The 18,827-nt window shown below is 44.2% G+C and overlaps 1 protein-coding gene across 2 annotated transcripts in view; it reads left to right on the top strand.

The window, feature by feature from the left end:
• Window positions 1-8,536: 8,536 nt before the first annotated feature.
• VANGL1 (VANGL planar cell polarity protein 1) overlaps window positions 8,537-18,827 on the top strand; it is a 51,487-nt gene continuing 41,196 nt past the window's right edge. Inside the window, exons 1-2 of one of the 2 annotated variants that reach the window (XM_024233036.3) lie at window positions 8,537-8,702; window positions 17,882-18,089. In XM_024233036.3, coding sequence (XP_024088804.2) covers window positions 18,019-18,089 — 71 coding nt within the window. In that variant the 5' untranslated portion in view covers window positions 8,537-8,702; window positions 17,882-18,018. Of the gene's footprint in view, window positions 8,703-8,815; window positions 9,326-17,881; window positions 18,090-18,827 lie in introns of those variants that run through there. The other variant, XM_002810378.6, reaches the window with a different exon arrangement.

Here is an 18,827-nt window from a genome sequence, read left to right as displayed (position 1 = left end):
GCCTCCATCATTCAGTTCCTGAGAAGTTTTCCAATGCTTACCTTTTCAGCTTGAACACTTAAGATCACTGGAGAAAAATGGACATTAAATGGCATTTTAAAAAAATTATGCTTCAAGTTCTGGGATACATGTGCAAAACGTGCAGGTTTGTTACATAGGTATACATGTGCCATGCTGGTTTGCTGCACCCATCAACCCATCATCTACATTAGGTATTTCTCCTAATGCTATGCCACCCCTAGTCCTCCACCCCACCAACAGGCCCTGGTGTGTGATGTTCCCCTCCCTGTGTCCATGTGTTCTCATTGTTCAACTCCCACTTATGAGTGAGAACATGAAGTGTTTGGTTTTCTGTTCCTGTGTTAGTTTGCCGAGAATAATGGTTTCCAGCTTCATCCACGACCCTGCAAAGGACATAACTCTTCCTTATTTATGGCTGCATAGTATTCCATGGTGTATATGTGCTACATTTTCTTTATCCAGTCTATCATTGATGGACATTTGGGTTGGTTCCAAGTCTTTGCTCTTGTGAACAGTGCTGCAATAAACACACATGTGCATGTGTCTTTATAGTAGCATGATTTATAATCCTTTGGGTATATACCCAGTAATGGGATGGCTGGGTCAAATGGTATTTCTGGTTCTAGATCCTTGAGGAATTGCCACACTGTTTTCCACAATGGTTGAGCTAATTTACACTCAGACCAACAGTGTAAAAGCATTCCTATTTCTCCACATCCTATCCAGCATCTGTTGTTTCCTGACTTTTTAATGATCACCATTCTAACTGGCATGAGATGGTATCTCATTGTGGTTTTGATTTGCATTTCTCTAATGACCAGTGATGATAAGCTTTTTTTATATATGTTTGTTGGCTGCAAAAATGTCATCTTTTGAGAAGTGTCTGCTCATATCCTTTGCCCACTTTTTGATGGGATTGTTTTTTTCTTGTAAATTTCTTTAAGTTCCTTGTAGATTCGGGATATTAGCCCTTTGTCAGATGGATAGATTGCAAAAATTTTCTCCCATTCTGTAGGTTGCCTGTTCACTCTGATGATAGTTTCTTTTGCTGTGCAGAAGCTCTTTAATCAGATCCCATTTGTGAATTTTGGCTTTTGTTGCCACTGCTTTTGGTATTTTGGTCATGAAGTCTTTGCCCATGCCTATGTCCTGAATGGTATTGCCTAGGTTTTCTTCTATGATTTTTATGGTTTTAGGTCTTATGTTTAAATCTTTAATCCATCTTGAGTTAATTTTTGTATAAGGTGTAAGTAAGGGGTCCAGTTTCAGTTTTCTGCATATGGCTAGTCAGTTTTCCCAACACCATTTATTAAATAGAGAATCTTTTCCCCATTGCTTGTTTTTGTCAGGTTTGTCAAAGATGAGAGGGTTGTACATGTGTGGTGTTATTTCTGAGGCCTCTGTTCTGTTCCATTGGTCTATATATCTGTTTTGGTACTAGTACTATGCTGTTTTGGTTACTGTAGCCTTGTAGTATAGTTTGAAGTCAGGTAGCATGATGCCACCAGCTTTTTGCTTAGGATTGTCTTGGCTATATGGGCTCTTTTTTGGTTCCATATGAAATTTAAAGTAGTTCTTTCTAATTCTGTGAAGAAAGTCAATGGTAGCTTGATGGGGATAGCATTAAATCTACAAATTACTTTGGGCAGTATGGCCATTTTCACAATATTGAGTCTTCCTATCCATGAGCATGAATGTTTTTACATTTGTTTGTGTTCTCTCTTATTTCCTTAAGCAGTGGTTTATACTTCTCCTTGAAAAGGTTCTTCACATCCCTTGTAAGTTGTATTCCTAGGTATTTTATTCTCTTTGTAGCAACTGTGAATGGGAGTTCACTCATGGTTTGGCTCTTGGTTTGTCTGTTTTTGGTGTATAGGAATGCTTGTGATTTTTGCACATTGATTTTGTATCCTGAGACTTTGCTGAAGTTGCTTATCAGCTTAAGGAGATTTTGGGCTGAGACGATGGGGTTTTCTAAATATACAATCACGTCTTCTGCAAACAGAGACAATTTGACTTCCTCTCTTCCTATTTGAATACCCTTTATTTCTTTCTCTTGCCTAATTGCCCTGGCCAGAACTTCCAATACTATGTTGAGTAGGAGTAGTGAGAGAGGACATCCTTGTCTTGTGCCAGTTTTCAAAGGGAATGCTTCCAGCTTTTGCCCATTTAGTATGATATTGGCTGTGGATTTGTCATAAATAGCTCTTATTATTTTGAGATATGTTCCATCAATACCTAGTTTATTGAGAGTTTTTAGCATAAAGCGGTGTTGAATTTTATCAAAGGCCTTTTCTGCATCTATTGAGATAATTATGTAGTTTTTGTCATTGGTTCTGTTTATGTGATGGATTATGTTTATTGATTTGCATATGTTGAACCAGCCTTGCATTCCAGGGATAAAGCCAACTTGATTGTGGTGGATAAGCTTTTTGATGTGCTGCTGGATTTGGTTTGCCAGTGATTTATTGAGGATTTTCGCATTGCTGTTCATCAGGGATATTGGCCTGAAATTTTCTTTTTTTGTTGTGTTTCTGCCACGTTTTGGTATCAGGATGATGCTGACCTCATAAAACGAGTTAGGGAGGAGTCCCTCTTTTTCTATTGTTTGGAATAGTTTCAGAAGGAATGGTACCAGCTTCTCTTTGTACCTGTGGTAGAATTCAGCTGTGAATACGTCTAATCCCAGGCTTTTTTTGGTTGGTAGGCTATTAATTACTGCCTTAATTTCAGAACTTGTTATTGATCTATTCAGGGATTCAAATTCTTCCTGGTTTAGTCTTGGGAGGGTGTATGTGTCAAGGAATTTGCCCATTTCTTCTAGATTTTCTAGTTTATTTGTGTAGAGGTGTTTATAGTATTCTCTGATGGTAGTGTGTATTTCTGTGGGATCAGTGATGATATCCCCTTTATCATTTATTATTGTGTCTAGTTGATTCTTCTCTATTTTCTTCCTTATTAGTCTGGCTAGCAGTCTATCTATTTTGTTAATCTTTTCAAAAAAAAAAAACAGCTCTTGGTTTAATTGATTTTTGAAGGGTTTTTCATGTCTTTATCTCCTTCAGTTCTGCTCTGATCTTAGTTATTTCTTGCCTTCTACTAGCTTTTGAATTTGTTTGCTTGCTTCTCTAGTTCCTTTAACTGTGATGTTAGGGTATCAATTTTAGATCTTTCCTGCTTTCTCCTTGGGCATTTAGTGCTATAAATTTGCCTCTAAACACTGCTTTAGCTGTGTCGCAGAGATTCTGGTACCTTTTGTCTTTGTTCTCATTGGTTTCAAATAACTTATTTATTTCTGCCTTAATTTCATTATTTACCCAGTAGTCATTGAGGAGCAGGTTGTTCAGTTTCCATGTAGTTGTGCAGTTTTGAGTGAGTTTCTTAATTCTGAGTTCTAATTTGATTGTACTGTGGTCTGAGAAACTGTTATGATTTCCATTCTTTTGCATTTGCTGAGGCGTGTTTTACTTCCAATTATGTGGTCAATTTTAGAATAAGTGTGATGTGGTGCTGAGAAGAATGTATATTCTGTTGATTTGGGGTGGAGAGTTCTATAGATGTCTATTAGGTCTGCTTGGTCCAGAGCTGCATTCAAGTCCTGAATATCCTTGTTAATTTTCTGTCTCATTGATTTGTCTAATATTGACAGTGGGGTATTAAAGTCTCCCACTATTATTGTGTGGGAGTCTAAGTCTCTTTGTAAGTCTCTAAGAACTTGCTTTATAAATCTGGGTGCCCCTGTATTGGGTGCATATATATTTAAGATAGTTATCTCTTCTTGTTGCATTGATCCCTTTATCATTATGTGATACCCTTCTTTGTCTTTTTTGATCTTTGTTGGTTTAAAGTCTGTTTTATCAGAGACTAGAATTGCAATCCTGCTTTTTTTTGCTTTCCATTTGCTTGGTAAATATTTCTCCATCCCTTTATTTTGAGCCAATGTGTGTCTTTGCACATGAGATTGGTCTCCTGAATACAGCACACCGATGGGTCTTGACTCTTTATCCAATTTGCCAGTCTGTGTCTTTTAATTGGGGCTTTTAGCCCATTTACATTTAAGGTTAATATTGTTATGTGTGAATTTGATCCTGTTATTATGAGGCTAGCTGGCTATTTTGCCCATTAGTTGATGCAGTTTCTTCATAGTATCAATGGTCTTTACAATTTGGTATGTTTTTGCAGTGGCTGGGTACTGGTTTTTCTTTTCCATATTTAGTGGTTCCTTCAGGAGCTCTTATAAGGTAGGCCTGTTGGTGACAAAATATCTCAGCATTTGCTTGTCTGTAAAGGATTTTATTTCTCCTTAGCTTATGAAGCTTAGTTTGGCTGGATATGAAATTCTGTTTTGAAAATTCTTTTCTTTAAGTGTGTTGAATATTGGCCCCCACTCTCTTCTGGCTTATAGCAGTTCTGCAGAGAGATCCACTGTTAGTCTGATGGGCTTTCCTTTGTGGGTAACCCAACCTTTCTCTCTGGCTGCCCTTAACATTTTTTTCCTTCATTCCAACCTTGGTGAATCTGATGATTATGTGCCTTGGGGTTGCTCTTCTTGAGGAGTATCTTTGTGGTGTTCCCTGCATTTCCTGAATTTGAATGTTGGCCTGTCTTGCTAAGTTGGGGAAGTTCTCCTGGATAATATCCTGAAACGTGTTTTCCAACTTGGTTCCATTCTCCCTGTCACTTTCAGGTACACCAATCAAACGTAGGTTTGGTCATTTCACATAGTCCCATATTTCTTGGGACATATTTCATTCCCTTTCATTCTTTTTCTCTAATCTTGTTTTCACACTTTATTTCATTAAGTTGATCTTTAATCTCTGATATCCTTTATTCTGCTTGATTGATTTGGCTATTGATATTTGTGTATGCTTCATGAAGTTCTCATGCTGTGTTTTTCAGCTCTATCAGGTCATTTATGTTCTTCTCTAAACTGGTTATTCTAGTTAGCAATTCCTCTAAACTTTTTTTCAAGGTTCTTAGCTTCCTCTTATTGGGTTAGAACATGCTCCTTTAGCTTGGAGGAGTTTGTTATTACCCACCTTCTGAAGCCTACTTCTGTCAATTTGTCAGACTCATTCTCCATTCCAGTTTTGTTCCCTTAATGGTGAGGAATTGTGATCCTTTGAAGGAGAAGAGGTGCTCTGGTTTTTGGAATTTTCAGCCTTTTTGTGCTGGTTTTTCCTCATCTTTGTGGATTTATCTACCTTTAGTCTTTGATGTTGGTGACCTTGGGATAAGGTTTTTGTGTGAATGTCTTTTTTGTTGATATTGATGCTATTCCTTTCTGTTCGTTAGTTTTCTTTTTAATAGTCAGGCCCCTCTGCTGCAGGTCTGCTGGAGTTTGCTGGGGGTCCACTCCAGACTGTGTTTGCTTGCGTATCACCAGCAGAGGCTGCAGAACAGCAAAGACTGCTGCCTGTTCCTTCCTCTGGAAGCTTTGTCCCAGAGGGGCACCTGCCAGATACCAGTCAGAGCTCTCCTGTATGAAGTGTCTGTCAACCACTCTGGGAGGTGTCTTCCAGTCAGGAGGCACAGGGGTCAGGGATCCACTTGAGGAGCCAGTCTGTCCCTTAGCAGAGCTTGAGTCCTGTGCTGGGAGATCTCTTCAGAGCCAGCAGGCAAGAACATTTAAGTCTGCTGAAGCTGTGCCCACAGCCGCCCCTTTCCCCAGGTGCTCTATCCCACGGAGATGGGAGTTTTATCTATAAGCCCCTGACTGGATCTGCTGCCTTTCTCTGAGACATGCCCTGCCCAGAGTGGAGGAATCTAGAGAGAAAGTCTGGCTACAGCGGCTTTGTGGAGCTGCAGTGGGCTCTGCTTGGTTCAAACTTCCCAGTGGCTTTCTTTACACTGTCAGGGGAAAATCATCTACTCAAGCCTCAGTAATGGCAGATGCCCCTCCCCTCAACAAGCTCCAGTGTCCCAGGTCGACTTCAGACTGCTGTGCTGGCAGCAAGAATTTCAAGCCAGTGGATCTTAGCTTGTTGGGCTCCATGGAGGTGGAATCCCCTGAGCTAGACAACTTGGCTTCCTGGCTTCAGCCCCCTTTCCAGGGGAGTGAACAGTTCCATCTCACTGGCATTCCAGGAGCCACTGAGGTATGAAAAAAACCTTCTGCAGCTATCTCAGTGTCTGCCCAAATGGCCACCCAGTTTTGTGCTTGAAACCCAGGGCTCTGGTGGCATAGGCACCCGAGGGACTTTCCTGGTCTGTTGGTTGTGAAGACCATGGGAAAAGCATAGTATCTGGGCTGGAATGCACTGTTCCTCACAGCACAGTCCCTCATGGTTTCCCTTGGCTAGGGGAGGGAGTTCCCCATTCCCTTGTGCTTCCCGGGTGAGGTGACTCCCCACCCTGCTTCAGCTCGCCCTCTGTGGGCTGCACCCACTGTCTAACCAGTCCCAATGAGATAAGCTGGGTACCTCAGTTGGAAATGCAGAAATCACCTGCCTTCTGTGTTGATCTTGCTGGGAGCTGCATACTGGAGCTCTTCCTATTCAGCCATCTTGCCCGGTCCCCTGGCATGTTTTTTTTTTTTTCTAATTGAGATGGAGTCTCGTTTTGCCCAGGCTGGAGTGCAGTGGCATGATATCGGCTCACTGCAACATCTGCCTCCTAGGTTCAAGCAATTCTCCTGCCTCAGCCTCCTGAGTAGCTGGGATTACAGGTGCCTGCCACCATGCCTGGCTAATTTTTTTATTTTTAGTAGAGATGGGGTTTCGCCATGTTGGCCAGGCTGGTCTTGAACTCATGACCCCAAGTGATCTGCCCATCTCAGCCTCCCAAAGTGTTGGGATTACAAGCGTGAGCCACCAAGCCCAGCCTCTAAATGGCATTTAAAGGTGAATTTATTATTTTAAAATAGGTTATTTGCAACTACCCCTCTTTCCCACAAAACATCATCTGGTAAGGTGGCTAGACATAAGAACCTAAGTGAATTAGAATTACTTTCTGAAAACTCATTGAAGATCTCTGTGTTAATTGGAGCTATTCAGGTACATGACTAGAATTGGAAATCCCTGGTCTGTTTGAACTTTGAAAGTTCTACATTTTAGAGATGAGAGAGACATGTTTTTATAATATTCTACATTTCTGCACCTGAGTGCTGATTTGGGTGAATAGACCATTGGCTTTACCTATAGGAACCTGGCTGCCTGAGTCAGCAACATCTGCTCTCTGGAGCCTACTGGGAGGCTGGGGGTGGGGGAGGCAGATGGTCTAGGCCACTGAGTGGGGCAGTAGAGCCTGGGGGTTGGGAGTGGTGAAAATCAGCCACATTGAACATATGGATGTCTTCTCAAGGAAGTGTGACATATGTGAGAGAAAATGGAGGCTAGAAGGGATGAGGAAGAGGTGATCAGGAGAGTGAGGGGTTCTTGGGGCCAAGGTTCCCTGATTAAGGCTAGTCACGGTGGGCCTGCATTTCCCCACCCCAAATGCCCGAAATACTCCTGTAGACAACTCTTAGGAAATTCAGCGTTTCATTATACACTGCTTCCACTGGAAAATCCTGCCACGTAAGCAGCTTTGGGTCCCAGCTAGATTGGAGATGATCAGTAAGGAACCCTAATGCTACCAACACAAGACAACTAAGAAAAGTGCAAATATTCATGAAAATCGTTGCCAACTGTTTTGTAATCCTCACCACAATCCTGCAAGTTGGACAGCAGCATCCTCACCACTTTTCAGACAGGCAAACAAAGGCTCAGAAAGGAAACAGTACCTGGTTGGAGTCAGCACTGAAGCTTCAGCTACCTGCCTGCAGAGATGTGTTCATCTAGCAGTTTCTAGGAGACTAGGCTAGTGGCAGTGCCTGCTCTGATAAGGAAGGAGGAGGGGAGAGGCTTGCTGTGGTGGCTTGTAGGGTGTGTGCGTGTGTGTGTGTGTGTGTGTGTGTGTGTGTCTATTTGTGGGGTCATTTCCAGGGCTACATGTGAGTTTAAGTGTGTGTATATGGGTTGAGATATGGTGTACATGGATATTCGTCGGTCAGTTCTTGGAAAGTGTGTATATGAGTGTGTGTTGAGTGGGGTTGGGGGGTTAGTCCCTGAGCCGTGTGACTATGTGGATGGGGGCGCTCGTGAGGGCAAATGGGCTCGGATTTTGTGCATGATTTTGTGTGTGTGTGTGTGTGTGAGCTTGAGATTCCAAGTATGTGGGGGAGGGAGGGGGCGGTGTCAGAGATCAATTCCTGGGCCATGTGTTTATAGTGTGTGTGTCTGCCCAGAAGAGAGCCGGTTACTGGGCTGTGCACGTCTGTGTAGTGTGTGTGTGTGTATGAGGGTGAATGTGTGTGGATGAGGGTGAATGTGTGTGGGAGGTGTCATTCCCTGGTCCGTGTGCAAGAGTGTGACCGCGCACGCCTTCGTGTGTGTCCCGGGTGTGTGGGGTCGGGGCGGTGACGAGGTGAGTGGGACGCCGGCCGGGTCCCGCCCTCCGCTGCAGGTGGGCCGGGCCCGCGGCGGGGCCGGCAGCGCTCGCTGCTCTTGGCTCGCGGCCGCGCCGGGCTCGCAGGGCTGGGCTCGGGCTGCGGGGCGGTGCCGGGACAGGAAGCGGAAAGCAGCAGTGCGGCGGCGGCGGCGGCGGGGCTCTGCCTCTCCAGGAGCCCAGCGCAGGCCGCAGAGCCGGGGCCGCTGTGAGCCGAGACCGCGGGCCGCGGAGCCCGGGCGGCCGGCGCGGAGGTGAGTCCCGCGAGAGGCCGAGCGCTGCGCGGCGGCGGCGGCCCCCGGGGCAGACCTTTGGCTGGGAGACGCCCCCACCTCGGACCTCGCGTGCCCCTGCGCCCTCCTCCAGCACTCGCCCCGCGGGACTTCGACCCCGGGTCGCCGGCTCCCGCCTCGGGCCGGGAGCTCCCTCCCCTCCTTCGGAGCGCTCCGGGTCGTGCTTCCTCTGACTCCACTCTTCTCCCCATGCATTGCGCCCCTCCTGGCTCTGCCGTGCGATCTCTGCCGCACCCCACTCCTTAGGGTCCCGGGGTTCCTTGCTCACACCTCGGACGCCCCTTTCTCCCCGGGCTGGCCTTTGGAGTGCGCCCCTTCGGTGCGCGTGCAGGGGCGGCGGGCAGGCCGGCAGGGAGTGGCCGAGCGTTGGAGGCACCGGGCGGCTGCAGCAGCCGTGCAGGGCGGGAGCCGGGCGCGCACCGGGGTTCCCACCCCTGGGGGGGCTCGACCCGGGCACCGCCTGGCCCTTCGCCAGGAAGCGGGACAGAGCTGGTCTGTGTGCACACCTCGCTCACAAAAAATTGAGCCGGCCCTGGAGGCCTGAGGGGCGAGTCCGGTTGCGCCTGGGAGAGTGCAACAGGCAGGTAGGAGTTTACTTTCAAAAACGCCGGGGTGGAGCAGAGGCGCCCGGCGGGTCTCTGCCCAAGGTGTCCCTGCTGGAGGAAATCTCACCGCGCCGGGGCAGCCTTCTCCACCGGCAGGACCTCATTTCCTTCTGCAGTCTTTGAACTGCCCCAAGCATCGCGCCTAGAGAAGTGTGAAGCTTTATAAAAATTTAAACGCGTCCGTGGTGGCGGCAGGACTGGGGCGGAGCCGCGGCCTGGCTGCTGGGTGATGAGCAGATGAGACTTGGAGCCGAGAAATCTGTTGCTCAGTTTTCACTTCTCCAAACCAGGTCTAATGCCCACGCTGCGAAGGTGTTGTGAGCTCCCTTAGATTCTCGTTAGGAAGTGTTTGAGCGCCTTATGATGATGATTGTGTAGATGGCCCGTGCATTTTGTTAAAACTCTTGACCTGGCTTTGGTTAGAAATGAATGTATTCCTAGACACTTAGTCCAAAAGCTAACAAACTGTAAAAGAATCTGGCATTTTCACTGACATGTTTATAAATTTTATGGGGTTGCTGAAAAATATTATAACTTGTATCACCAGTCAACAATGCTAATTAGCATTCTCCCTTCAGTGGGTGGGTTGAGTACACAGCTCCCAGGCTCTGCAAGTGAGATGGCAGAAATTGTCTGAATACAGGGAGAGGTAATTAGCCATTTTCTGTAACCACTAATTATAGAGTTTTTAGGGTTGAATTAAATCAATGTGATATAGTTGGGGCTTTGATTTGTGGGAGGAAACTGTTTCTTTTTCCAGTTCAAAGAAATAACACGCTTCACCTATCCATGAGCATTAAACATTCCCAAACGTTGATGTCTCTCAATATAATTAGTGAAAACACTCAGTGTGGAATTTCACTATTAACAATGTTGGCAGTGAGGCTTGCTTGCAACTTAATTTGTAAGTAAAATGGGAGAAGAATTTTGAGAGTGATATATTTGTAAGGACTGCTTGCCAAGCAGTACATTTTTATTGTCATATGTATTAAGCAACAGGACAAAACCATAAAGGAAATTTAAAGTTCCTTTACCAAGCAGCAATTCCATGTCACCCTTTGTTTGAAGGATAAATGTGTTGAATGAAGAAGGCATCCTCCCCTTCATCATCCCCTTAACACGCATATATACGCACACCGTGCTTGCTACCCTAGGCCTTATCAGCTATTTTGGTGGGATGGGCCCTTGTCACATTGTGTTTTAATTGGAGGTCTCCATATTGGGGCTATGAGCTCATTAGGAGTTAGAACTATTTTAGATCCATTTCTTTTCTCCTGAGTGCCTCACGATGCTTGGGACACTGAACCTGTGAGTAGAAGTTGAAATTGCAAAATTCTTAGTGGGGTTATATGTGGTTTGGGACAATTTATGATTGTTGCTTATTCTCCTCTATATAAACAAACAATTCTAGTAATTGCTACAGTGTTGTCAATTTTCTGTAGCTAAGAACACAGGTTCTGGAGTTAGACTCTCAACGTTTAAGCCCTGGCTCATGTGTCAGTCTGGTTTCCCTAACATGATATTAATGTCTTATTTTTTCTTAAACACTTGTTATGAGGATTAAGTGAGATATTACATGTAAGTGACTTAAAACAGCATCTAACACATAGTAAACACTTGACAACTAGAAACTGTTAGACTATTACCATCATCTCTGTAAAATCAGCTAGCTGGTTAGGGTCTCGCTGTATAGGACATATGATTTCGGCATCATGCTATTCTATTTTCCTTAAGATGGAAAAGATTAGGTGGGCTTGTGATTGGACCATGTTTCTGTTAGCAGTATTGGTTTGATGTTAGCAGTATCGGTCTGATGTTAGCAGTATTGAAGTTTGTTGCAAGGATACATGTGTGTGCTGTTGTCTCTAGCAGTGTCCTTCTGAATCCCACTTACAGGACAACAGTGATTAGACTCCGTGCCATCAGATTTACAGAGGAGGTAGTACTCGTGAGATCTATTTTTCTGAAGTTTAAATATCTGGCAGGGAACAAGGGAGTCACTTGCAAACAAATATACATCACATAACTCCAGACATGTTAACAATTCACACCTCTTCAGAAATCTGTACCCAGCTGCCGGAGGTGTTTCAGGGGTAATTAATGACTGGAGCTGAGAGAAGTTATTCTGGCGAGGTGAGATGAAATCATTGGCGAAACAAGTAAAACGAAGTTGACATTTTCTTTCCTTGTAAATAATGACCCAGAATCATTCACTTATAAGCTGTTGTAATAAAAGAATCATTGAGTTTGTCACAACTGCCATAAGCCCAGCAGATCCTCACATCAGTGACCTGCATGATGTTTGGTGGTTTATAGACCACAAGTTCAAAATGTTTTATAGATCTGCCCTGCATCTCTGCCCGCTCCTTTCCAGCCCCATGCACCTCCAAATAAACCCACTAAAACACACACGGTTTTCTCTGGTCTCTCTGACATTTGCTTCCAACCTGGGGATGGTAAATAGAGGCCTGTAAGAAACAGAATAGAAATCACTTGTTACTTAGCTATAGTTAATAGTAGCAGTTAAAGGTGGTAGCAGAGACCAGAAAAATGTGTATAAGTTCAGTGAAAATGATACAGAAGTTATATGCCATACAACCCCTTCAGTTCTTCCTAACTGAAGGAATTTTACTCTAGTGAATACTAGTAGTAGTTGACAGCTGTGCTAGCTGTGTTGAACATGTGCTAGGCACTGTTCTAATAATTTTTATGAATTATTTAATACCTACTACAGATCTATAATATAAGTAAAATAAAATCTGTTGTTACAGTTAGGGAAACTGAGGCAGAGAGCAGTTAAGTAACTTGTTCTGAGGTCACACAGCTAAGTACTAGAGCCAGGATTTGAATGCTCTTAACCCACAATCTGGGCTCATTGCTACTCTCTAGAAGAATAGTTGACTCTAAACAAAATTATTTCAATTGTCACTTTCCCCTTGAGTGCCATTTAATTAAAAATGGGTACCCCTAAGAAGAATGTTAGCTTCAAGACATAATATAAATAATAATTAATAGCATAATCTCTGCAGAATTCTATGTAAAAATCAAATATTCAAAATAATGTACACAGCATATATAAGCATGGTTGTACCAGACACCACTTTTCCTTGGAAATAGATCTACTTACTGCATAGGAAGCAAAATCTCTCTTTAAATTCAGTGCGTGTCTGTGTACCCCTTACATAGTAACTTTCCAAACCAGAGCTCCCTTAATTACTTAATAGCTCTAGGCAGAGCTGTTGATGTTTTTATAATTTCCTTTTTGCGAAGGTTAGCTTATGTTTACCACTGTCATTATCATATTATTTCCTTCATACGATTTGCTAAACACTGTGTTTTCATTTTAAGTAGTAGGATTTTTATATGAGTGAACATGACTTTAGGAGAGAATTCTGTTTGAGGCTGCTTATCTTCATTTTGCTTTTGATAAAGGGTGGTGAAGGAGATTCTTTCTGATATTTTTGCCTAGGAAGTCCAGAATTTAAGACACTGCCACTTAGAAGCACCCTGTGCACCTATATCCCAGTGTTGACCTTGCCTGCATGCGATGTGGTTCAGTGAGCCTCGCCCTGTCCTAATATTTGCCTCCAGCCCCTACCCAAGCAGTGCCAAGCAGTACACTCTTAAGGAGTGGGTGACCGGTGAGGCAAGATGCTCTTGGGCAGTGGCTGAAAGAGGCTGCTGCTGATTTTTACTCAGTGTGTCTGGCATACGAACACTGCCCCTGAGTGGGACTGCCATGCGAGCCAGTAGTATCGCTTTTTTTTTTTTTTTTGATAGTTCTGGTATCACGCTTCTATCTAATATCTGCATCTTTTTTTTTCCCCCACCTCTAAAACTAAGGATTTAAAATAGATAATTTCTAAAGTTTCTTCCACAATGAATCTATGGCCTCATGTCCTAAGAGCTGCCACAAAACCCTTCATTCAGCAGACATTTATAGGGTACCCATAATGTCCTAGGAGCTGGAAAGACAGACATGAAAGTGCCTCTGCCCTCATGGAGCTTACAGCCTGTAAAGGAACTAGACAATAAGTGATCACACAAACAAATGTATCACTGGAAGTTGGATAGAAACGAAGAGTACAGGGTACTAGAGAAGAGCCTGATTGAGATTGAAGGATCAGGAAAGGCCTCTTGAAAGGAGCAGTATTTAAATTAAGGAGTGATGAGTAGGAATTTGGCAAAACAGGGCATGTAAAGGGTGAGTACCAACAGATATACTGGGCTCTGCCAAAGCCCTAAGACTCTACCTTAAAGGAGCTGGGGCTAGAGAAGGAGGAGGGAGCTAGAGCGCTGGGCAGGACATTGCATACCAAATGAAAGATTTTTGTATTTTATTTAAAGTGCAGTGGGACACCACGGAAAGGTTTTAAACAGGGAAGTGACGTCTGCATTGTAATTTAAAAGGTTACTCTGGCTGCTGCCCAGCCTGGGCCAAACACAATATGAGTCATGTCAGGGGTCAGTATGACAGACAGTTCCAGGTTCTAGGAGCCATATTCCCACCTTTATATGACTGTCCCATTCATGCTGCTGTGACAGCCTATCAGTTTATTACCCTGGGAACCTGATTCCTTTTCATTGCTGTATTATCTTTTCTGATAAGGGATTCCTTCTGACCTTATCATGAGTTTTGTTAATTTCTTGTGTATGCAAGGGAACTATCTCATAGATATATCATTGCAGTGATAAACTTCAGGATATCCTTTTCTATTAAGTTTGTTGAAGTTCTTACCTTGGCTCAGACTCTTTTAAAATAAGTTCACTTTGGATTTTATTAGTTTGCCTCTTATTGCATCCTCTTAGTCCTCACTCAGATCTTGGATAGGATAAGAGTTTGTAACTATGAGAAACGGTATGACTTAGAAGGGGCCTGAGTTGTGTATAGGCTGGTGAGGACACCTGGAGGCTTTGTAGTGGTCTAGCCCTGTGTAGGTGGAGCCTGGAGGAAGTGGGTGGCTGTGAATCAGTAGAGTGAGGGGAGGATCAGAGAGGGTGTTGAAGGTGGCACAGGGTTGGATCCATAGGATGAGTGTATTGCTTTAGCTGAGGAATTGGGAAGAACAGAACAGGATACTGGAGAGCACCTATGAGAGGGATGATGGTATTCCCAAGGGGAGCAAGAGGACTCTCAGTAGGAAATGTGCACTTGGGATTTAGTCTTTCAGTAAGTATTTGTTGGGTACCTGCTATGTTCAAAATATCCTGGGTGGAGGTAAGACGTAGTTGCTGTGTTCAAGGAGCTTCTGCCATAGGAAATCTGTGGTTGGAGAAGAATGAGAAGAGTTTTGAATGTCAAGGGATAATGTAATGGGGGGAGAGGAGAGGGAGTGTTAGAGGAGAAGTAGTAACATAAGCGGCATCAAATTGGAGGCTAGCTAGCTGCAGAGAAACTCTGCTAGGGCAGGCAGCATGCCTTTGTCATTGCTGTGCCCTAGCATTGCTTAGCATGGTCTTGTAGGTGCCACTTAATATGGAGGTGGATGGACTAATAAATGAAATAAAAAGCACTGGGGGAGGAGGACAAGGATGTTACTTGGCTCATAGCAATCCTTGGCCAACTGTTTCAGTGGAGTGTTGTGGCTGGAGATTTGGACTGAAAGTGGAGAAGGAGGGAGTGACAGCATGTATAGACCACTCCTTTGGTAAGTACAGGAAGGAATTGTGGGAGGGAAACCGGACTAGGGTGGTTGGTAGAGTTAGATAAAGCCTTTCCCTGGAGGGCAGTTGGGACCCGTGGTTTCCTTTGAGGGACAGGCCTGGAGTTGTCTTAATGAATGGCCACAAGTTTTCAGTGAGGACAAGGAATGAAGTCCTCTGGAAGAGGGAGAAGGGAATAAAACTTGGGTTACCATGTGCCAGAGACTTTACCTTTGCAGTTTCATTTAATCCTCGCAAGAACCCTGGGAAGAGAGAATATTAAATGACCTCATTTTATGGGGCGGGGTTGGACAAGCTCAGAGAGGCAAACATCTGCCCCCTGATGTCACAGCTAGGAAGCACCAAGCTGGATCTGCCCAGATCTGCAGGGCCTGGGCCACCTGCCTCTGAGACACTCCAGCAGCATTTAGCAAAAAGTAGCTGGAAGTTGGGATGGAATGGGGAATCCAGAGTTATGGGTTGCAAGGCAGAAAGAGTGTAGGAGTTGTGAAGGGTTAATTATGAATCTAGAAGAGAGAGGGAAATCTGTGTTCTGGGCCAGGGAACTGGACATTAGAATCTGCAGATCAGCAGAGGCTGGGTGAGGGTCTTTCAGGGAGGATCTCAATTCACTCAGGGCTGGAGATCTTCGAAGCACATCCTAATGTTGACGTCTGCCTGTTATGAAGCAGGTGAGAAAACAGCAAAGCCCAGGGCAGAAAGGAAGTGAGACTGAGGTGTTGAAAGCTGATTGAAATTGCTAGTGAAAATGGTGGAGACAGTAGGCAGAAAAAAAGATGACTCAGCCCTTGAAGTCTTCTAGGAAAGTAGGGTAAGTCCAGGAGCAAAACTTAGCATTTAAAAAAGGCCTGCTGTGTTTTCACATTTAATCTTTACAGCTACCTCCCCCTACAAACCCCCACCATAATAAGCTGCCTTGCTTCCTTTTTATGGATTGGGAAGTCTCTGAGGCTCCAAGGAGAAACTGCTTTGCCCAGGTGTACAGCTAGTTCGTAGGCAGCGGACTGAGATGCGAGCTCCATTCTGTCTGACTGCAGGTGAGCCTTGTGGCAGGAAGCCTGGCACAGAGACTCGGTCTGCTCTGCTTCTTTCCAAGCATTTCTCTCATTAGAAAGACAGAGGAACAAGCATTTCGGAACCCACAAAGGGAGTACTGATAGACACTGACTTTCGTTTACCTAGCACATCTGGAGCTCGCGCTGGGTCCCTTCCTAGTTGTTAGCTCATTTGGTCTTCACAGCAACCCTGATATTTGCATTTTACAGTTACATGTTCAAAGAGGTTTACTGATTTTGACTGGGGCCTGATAGCTAGTAAGTGAGTAAAACCCGAGATTGGAACCCACCTCTGGAAACTGTATCTGCTTATATTTTCAGATCTACCTGTGAGGTCGGTGGCTGGTTGGTTTACCCCATTTAACAGGTGAGGAAACTGAGGCATAAGAAAGCAAGTGGCTTATCCCAGGTTGTACTAAACAGTGGCTGGGCTCAGACTAGAACTCAGGTTTCCCCAGGGCTAGCCTTGGGCTCTTGATGGCAGAGGAGAAGTGGAATGGTAAGTCAGGGCATCAGGGACAAAGGAGGCTGGCCCTGGGTGGCAGACCTTGGAAGTGATCGTACCTGACTCCCAGGAAGAATGAATGGTGAGGGTAAATACACCCTAACTGAGATTAGAGGCTGTGGGGGCTGTGTTGGTGGTGTATGGTGATTTGTGCTGACCTGATTCCCTCCAGACTTACGTGTTGTTGCTGGGGTCAGGGAAACTTGGCCTCCTCCCAGGAGGGTTAGGGTATGGCATTTACAGCTCCTTTGTTTTTTCTTCACACTTATCTCACTGGCTGTGTTTGCAGTTTCAGCTTCCAGCGGCTGGAAGAAGGAACCCTGTTGAGCTGAGACTAGCTCTGGGGTGAGGGGTGCAGAAAGAGACAGAACTTGTGGATCTCGATTTTCTAGAAGTAAAAATTTTAGCATGTGGGTGCTCAGGAATGTACTTGGAAATGTTTCCAATTTATTTTTATTGCAAAGCAATATCTAATGAAAATGTGGGAAAAGACCCAGGAGCCTGCAAATAATAAATTGCCTGATTTCATTTTCTGTCTCCTTTTAAAAATCTTTGTCCTTACATAAGCAATTTTATACAATTGTAACTGTAATGTTGGTTCACTGTGTATCAACAATACTGTATCCTGCTTTTAAAATTTATCATTATAAGAGTTTCTATTCTTTATAATGATAATTTTAAACATACGTGATACTTTTTTGGTGGATGAACCATGTTTTCCTTACCTATTCCTGTATTCTGGGGGCATTCAGATTGTTTCTAGCATTTTATTATTTATAGACAATGAGACAACAATAATTTGTCTTTAAAAAAGAAATCAGTTCCCTAAGATAAATTCCCAGAAATTTGGATCCTAGATCAAAAAGGTTGAAGGTCTTTTTTTTTTTTTAATTGACTTTTGGAAATTATGACCAAATCCCTTAAAAGCAACTTCGCTGGATATTGTTTTTTTAACCAGCAAACTGGCAGTGGGGGGCTGAGCATTGTGTGGAGGGTCGTAGATGTGGAAAGCCACCTCCTAAAGCCAGTGAGCAGGGGTCAGGTCATCCTGAGGATGTGGACAAGTGCCTCCCATTTTCCTGCTGCTGTGGTAGGGGTTCAGCTTGCTCAGCGCCTAGCCTGTCTCCCTCCCAGACGCCTGGGAAAGCTGGTTGCTGCATGGCTGGAGCGTTTAGAGTTCAGTTGCTTCACCCTCGCTTGCTTGTTCCGTGATAGAGACCCCAGAGAGGAGGTGTGGCTTTGTCATTTATCTTTCAGCCCCATTAAGGTTGGCTTTGAAGATTAATGTCTTTTTTTTTCCCTCTTTCCCAGAATTTGTTCCTGTTGAAGAGTGGCTCCTCTTCTGATTTCCAGACTCCTTGAGGTTTTAGGAGTCTGGTAGGTGAAATTCTCTACCTCTAAGGAGAAACAGTACCTGCTCCTTCCTCAAGGGCAAGCCCTCCATTGCTATGGATACCGAATCCACTTATTCTGGATATTCTTACTATTCAAGTCATTCGAAAAAATCTCACAGACAAGGGTATGTAAGTTGTTCATTATTCCACTTTTCCTTTTGGGAAACCTACAGGTTGGTGGGGTTCTCTACACTCACTTTTCAGTGACTTGGCGCTGGACGTTTTGTCTGTTGGTGCATGAGAAGCTGAGCTTTAAGAGCATTTAACATTCTTGGGAGTAACTATGCCACCAATTTACATTTTATAGCCACCATTAGAGTTGATGACTTTAATTTCTCACAATTGGTTTTAAATTAAAGTTTCTTCCTGCAGTGGAAATGTTTTTCATTTCTAGGTATTTCTTTTTTTTTTTTTTTTTTTTTGAGGCGGAGTCTCACTCTGTCGCCCAGGCTGGAATGCAGTGGTGCCATCTTGGCTCACTGCAAGCTCCGCCTTGCGGGTTCACGCCACTCTCCTGCCTCAGCCTCCCAAGTAGCCCACCACCATGCCTGGCTAATTTTTGTATTTTTAGTAGAGATGGGGTTTCACCTTGTTAGTCAGGATGGTCTTGATCTCCTGACCTTGTGATCTGCCCGCCTCGGTTTCTAGGTATTTCTTATAGGTATCAGCTCTCCTGAAAGCTTTATGAAGAATGTAAATGGAAGATTTAAAAAGTGTTCATTGCTTGTTGCTTTTCACCTGAAGTTGTTGACTCATTGTCCATTATGCCTTTGTCATGAGGCTTATTTAGTGAACTGGTAGGATTGGCCTGGCACCTTATTCTCTTTGACTAATCTTCAGGTGAACAAGTTTGGGTTTTGAAA

Source organism: Pongo abelii, chromosome 1 (assembly GCF_028885655.2).
Source record: "Pongo abelii isolate AG06213 chromosome 1, NHGRI_mPonAbe1-v2.0_pri, whole genome shotgun sequence".
NCBI classification, from domain to species: Eukaryota; Metazoa; Chordata; class Mammalia; order Primates; family Hominidae; genus Pongo; species Pongo abelii.
Note: the sequence above shows the minus strand (reverse complement) of the source record. Positions and strands in the feature narration are given on the sequence as shown.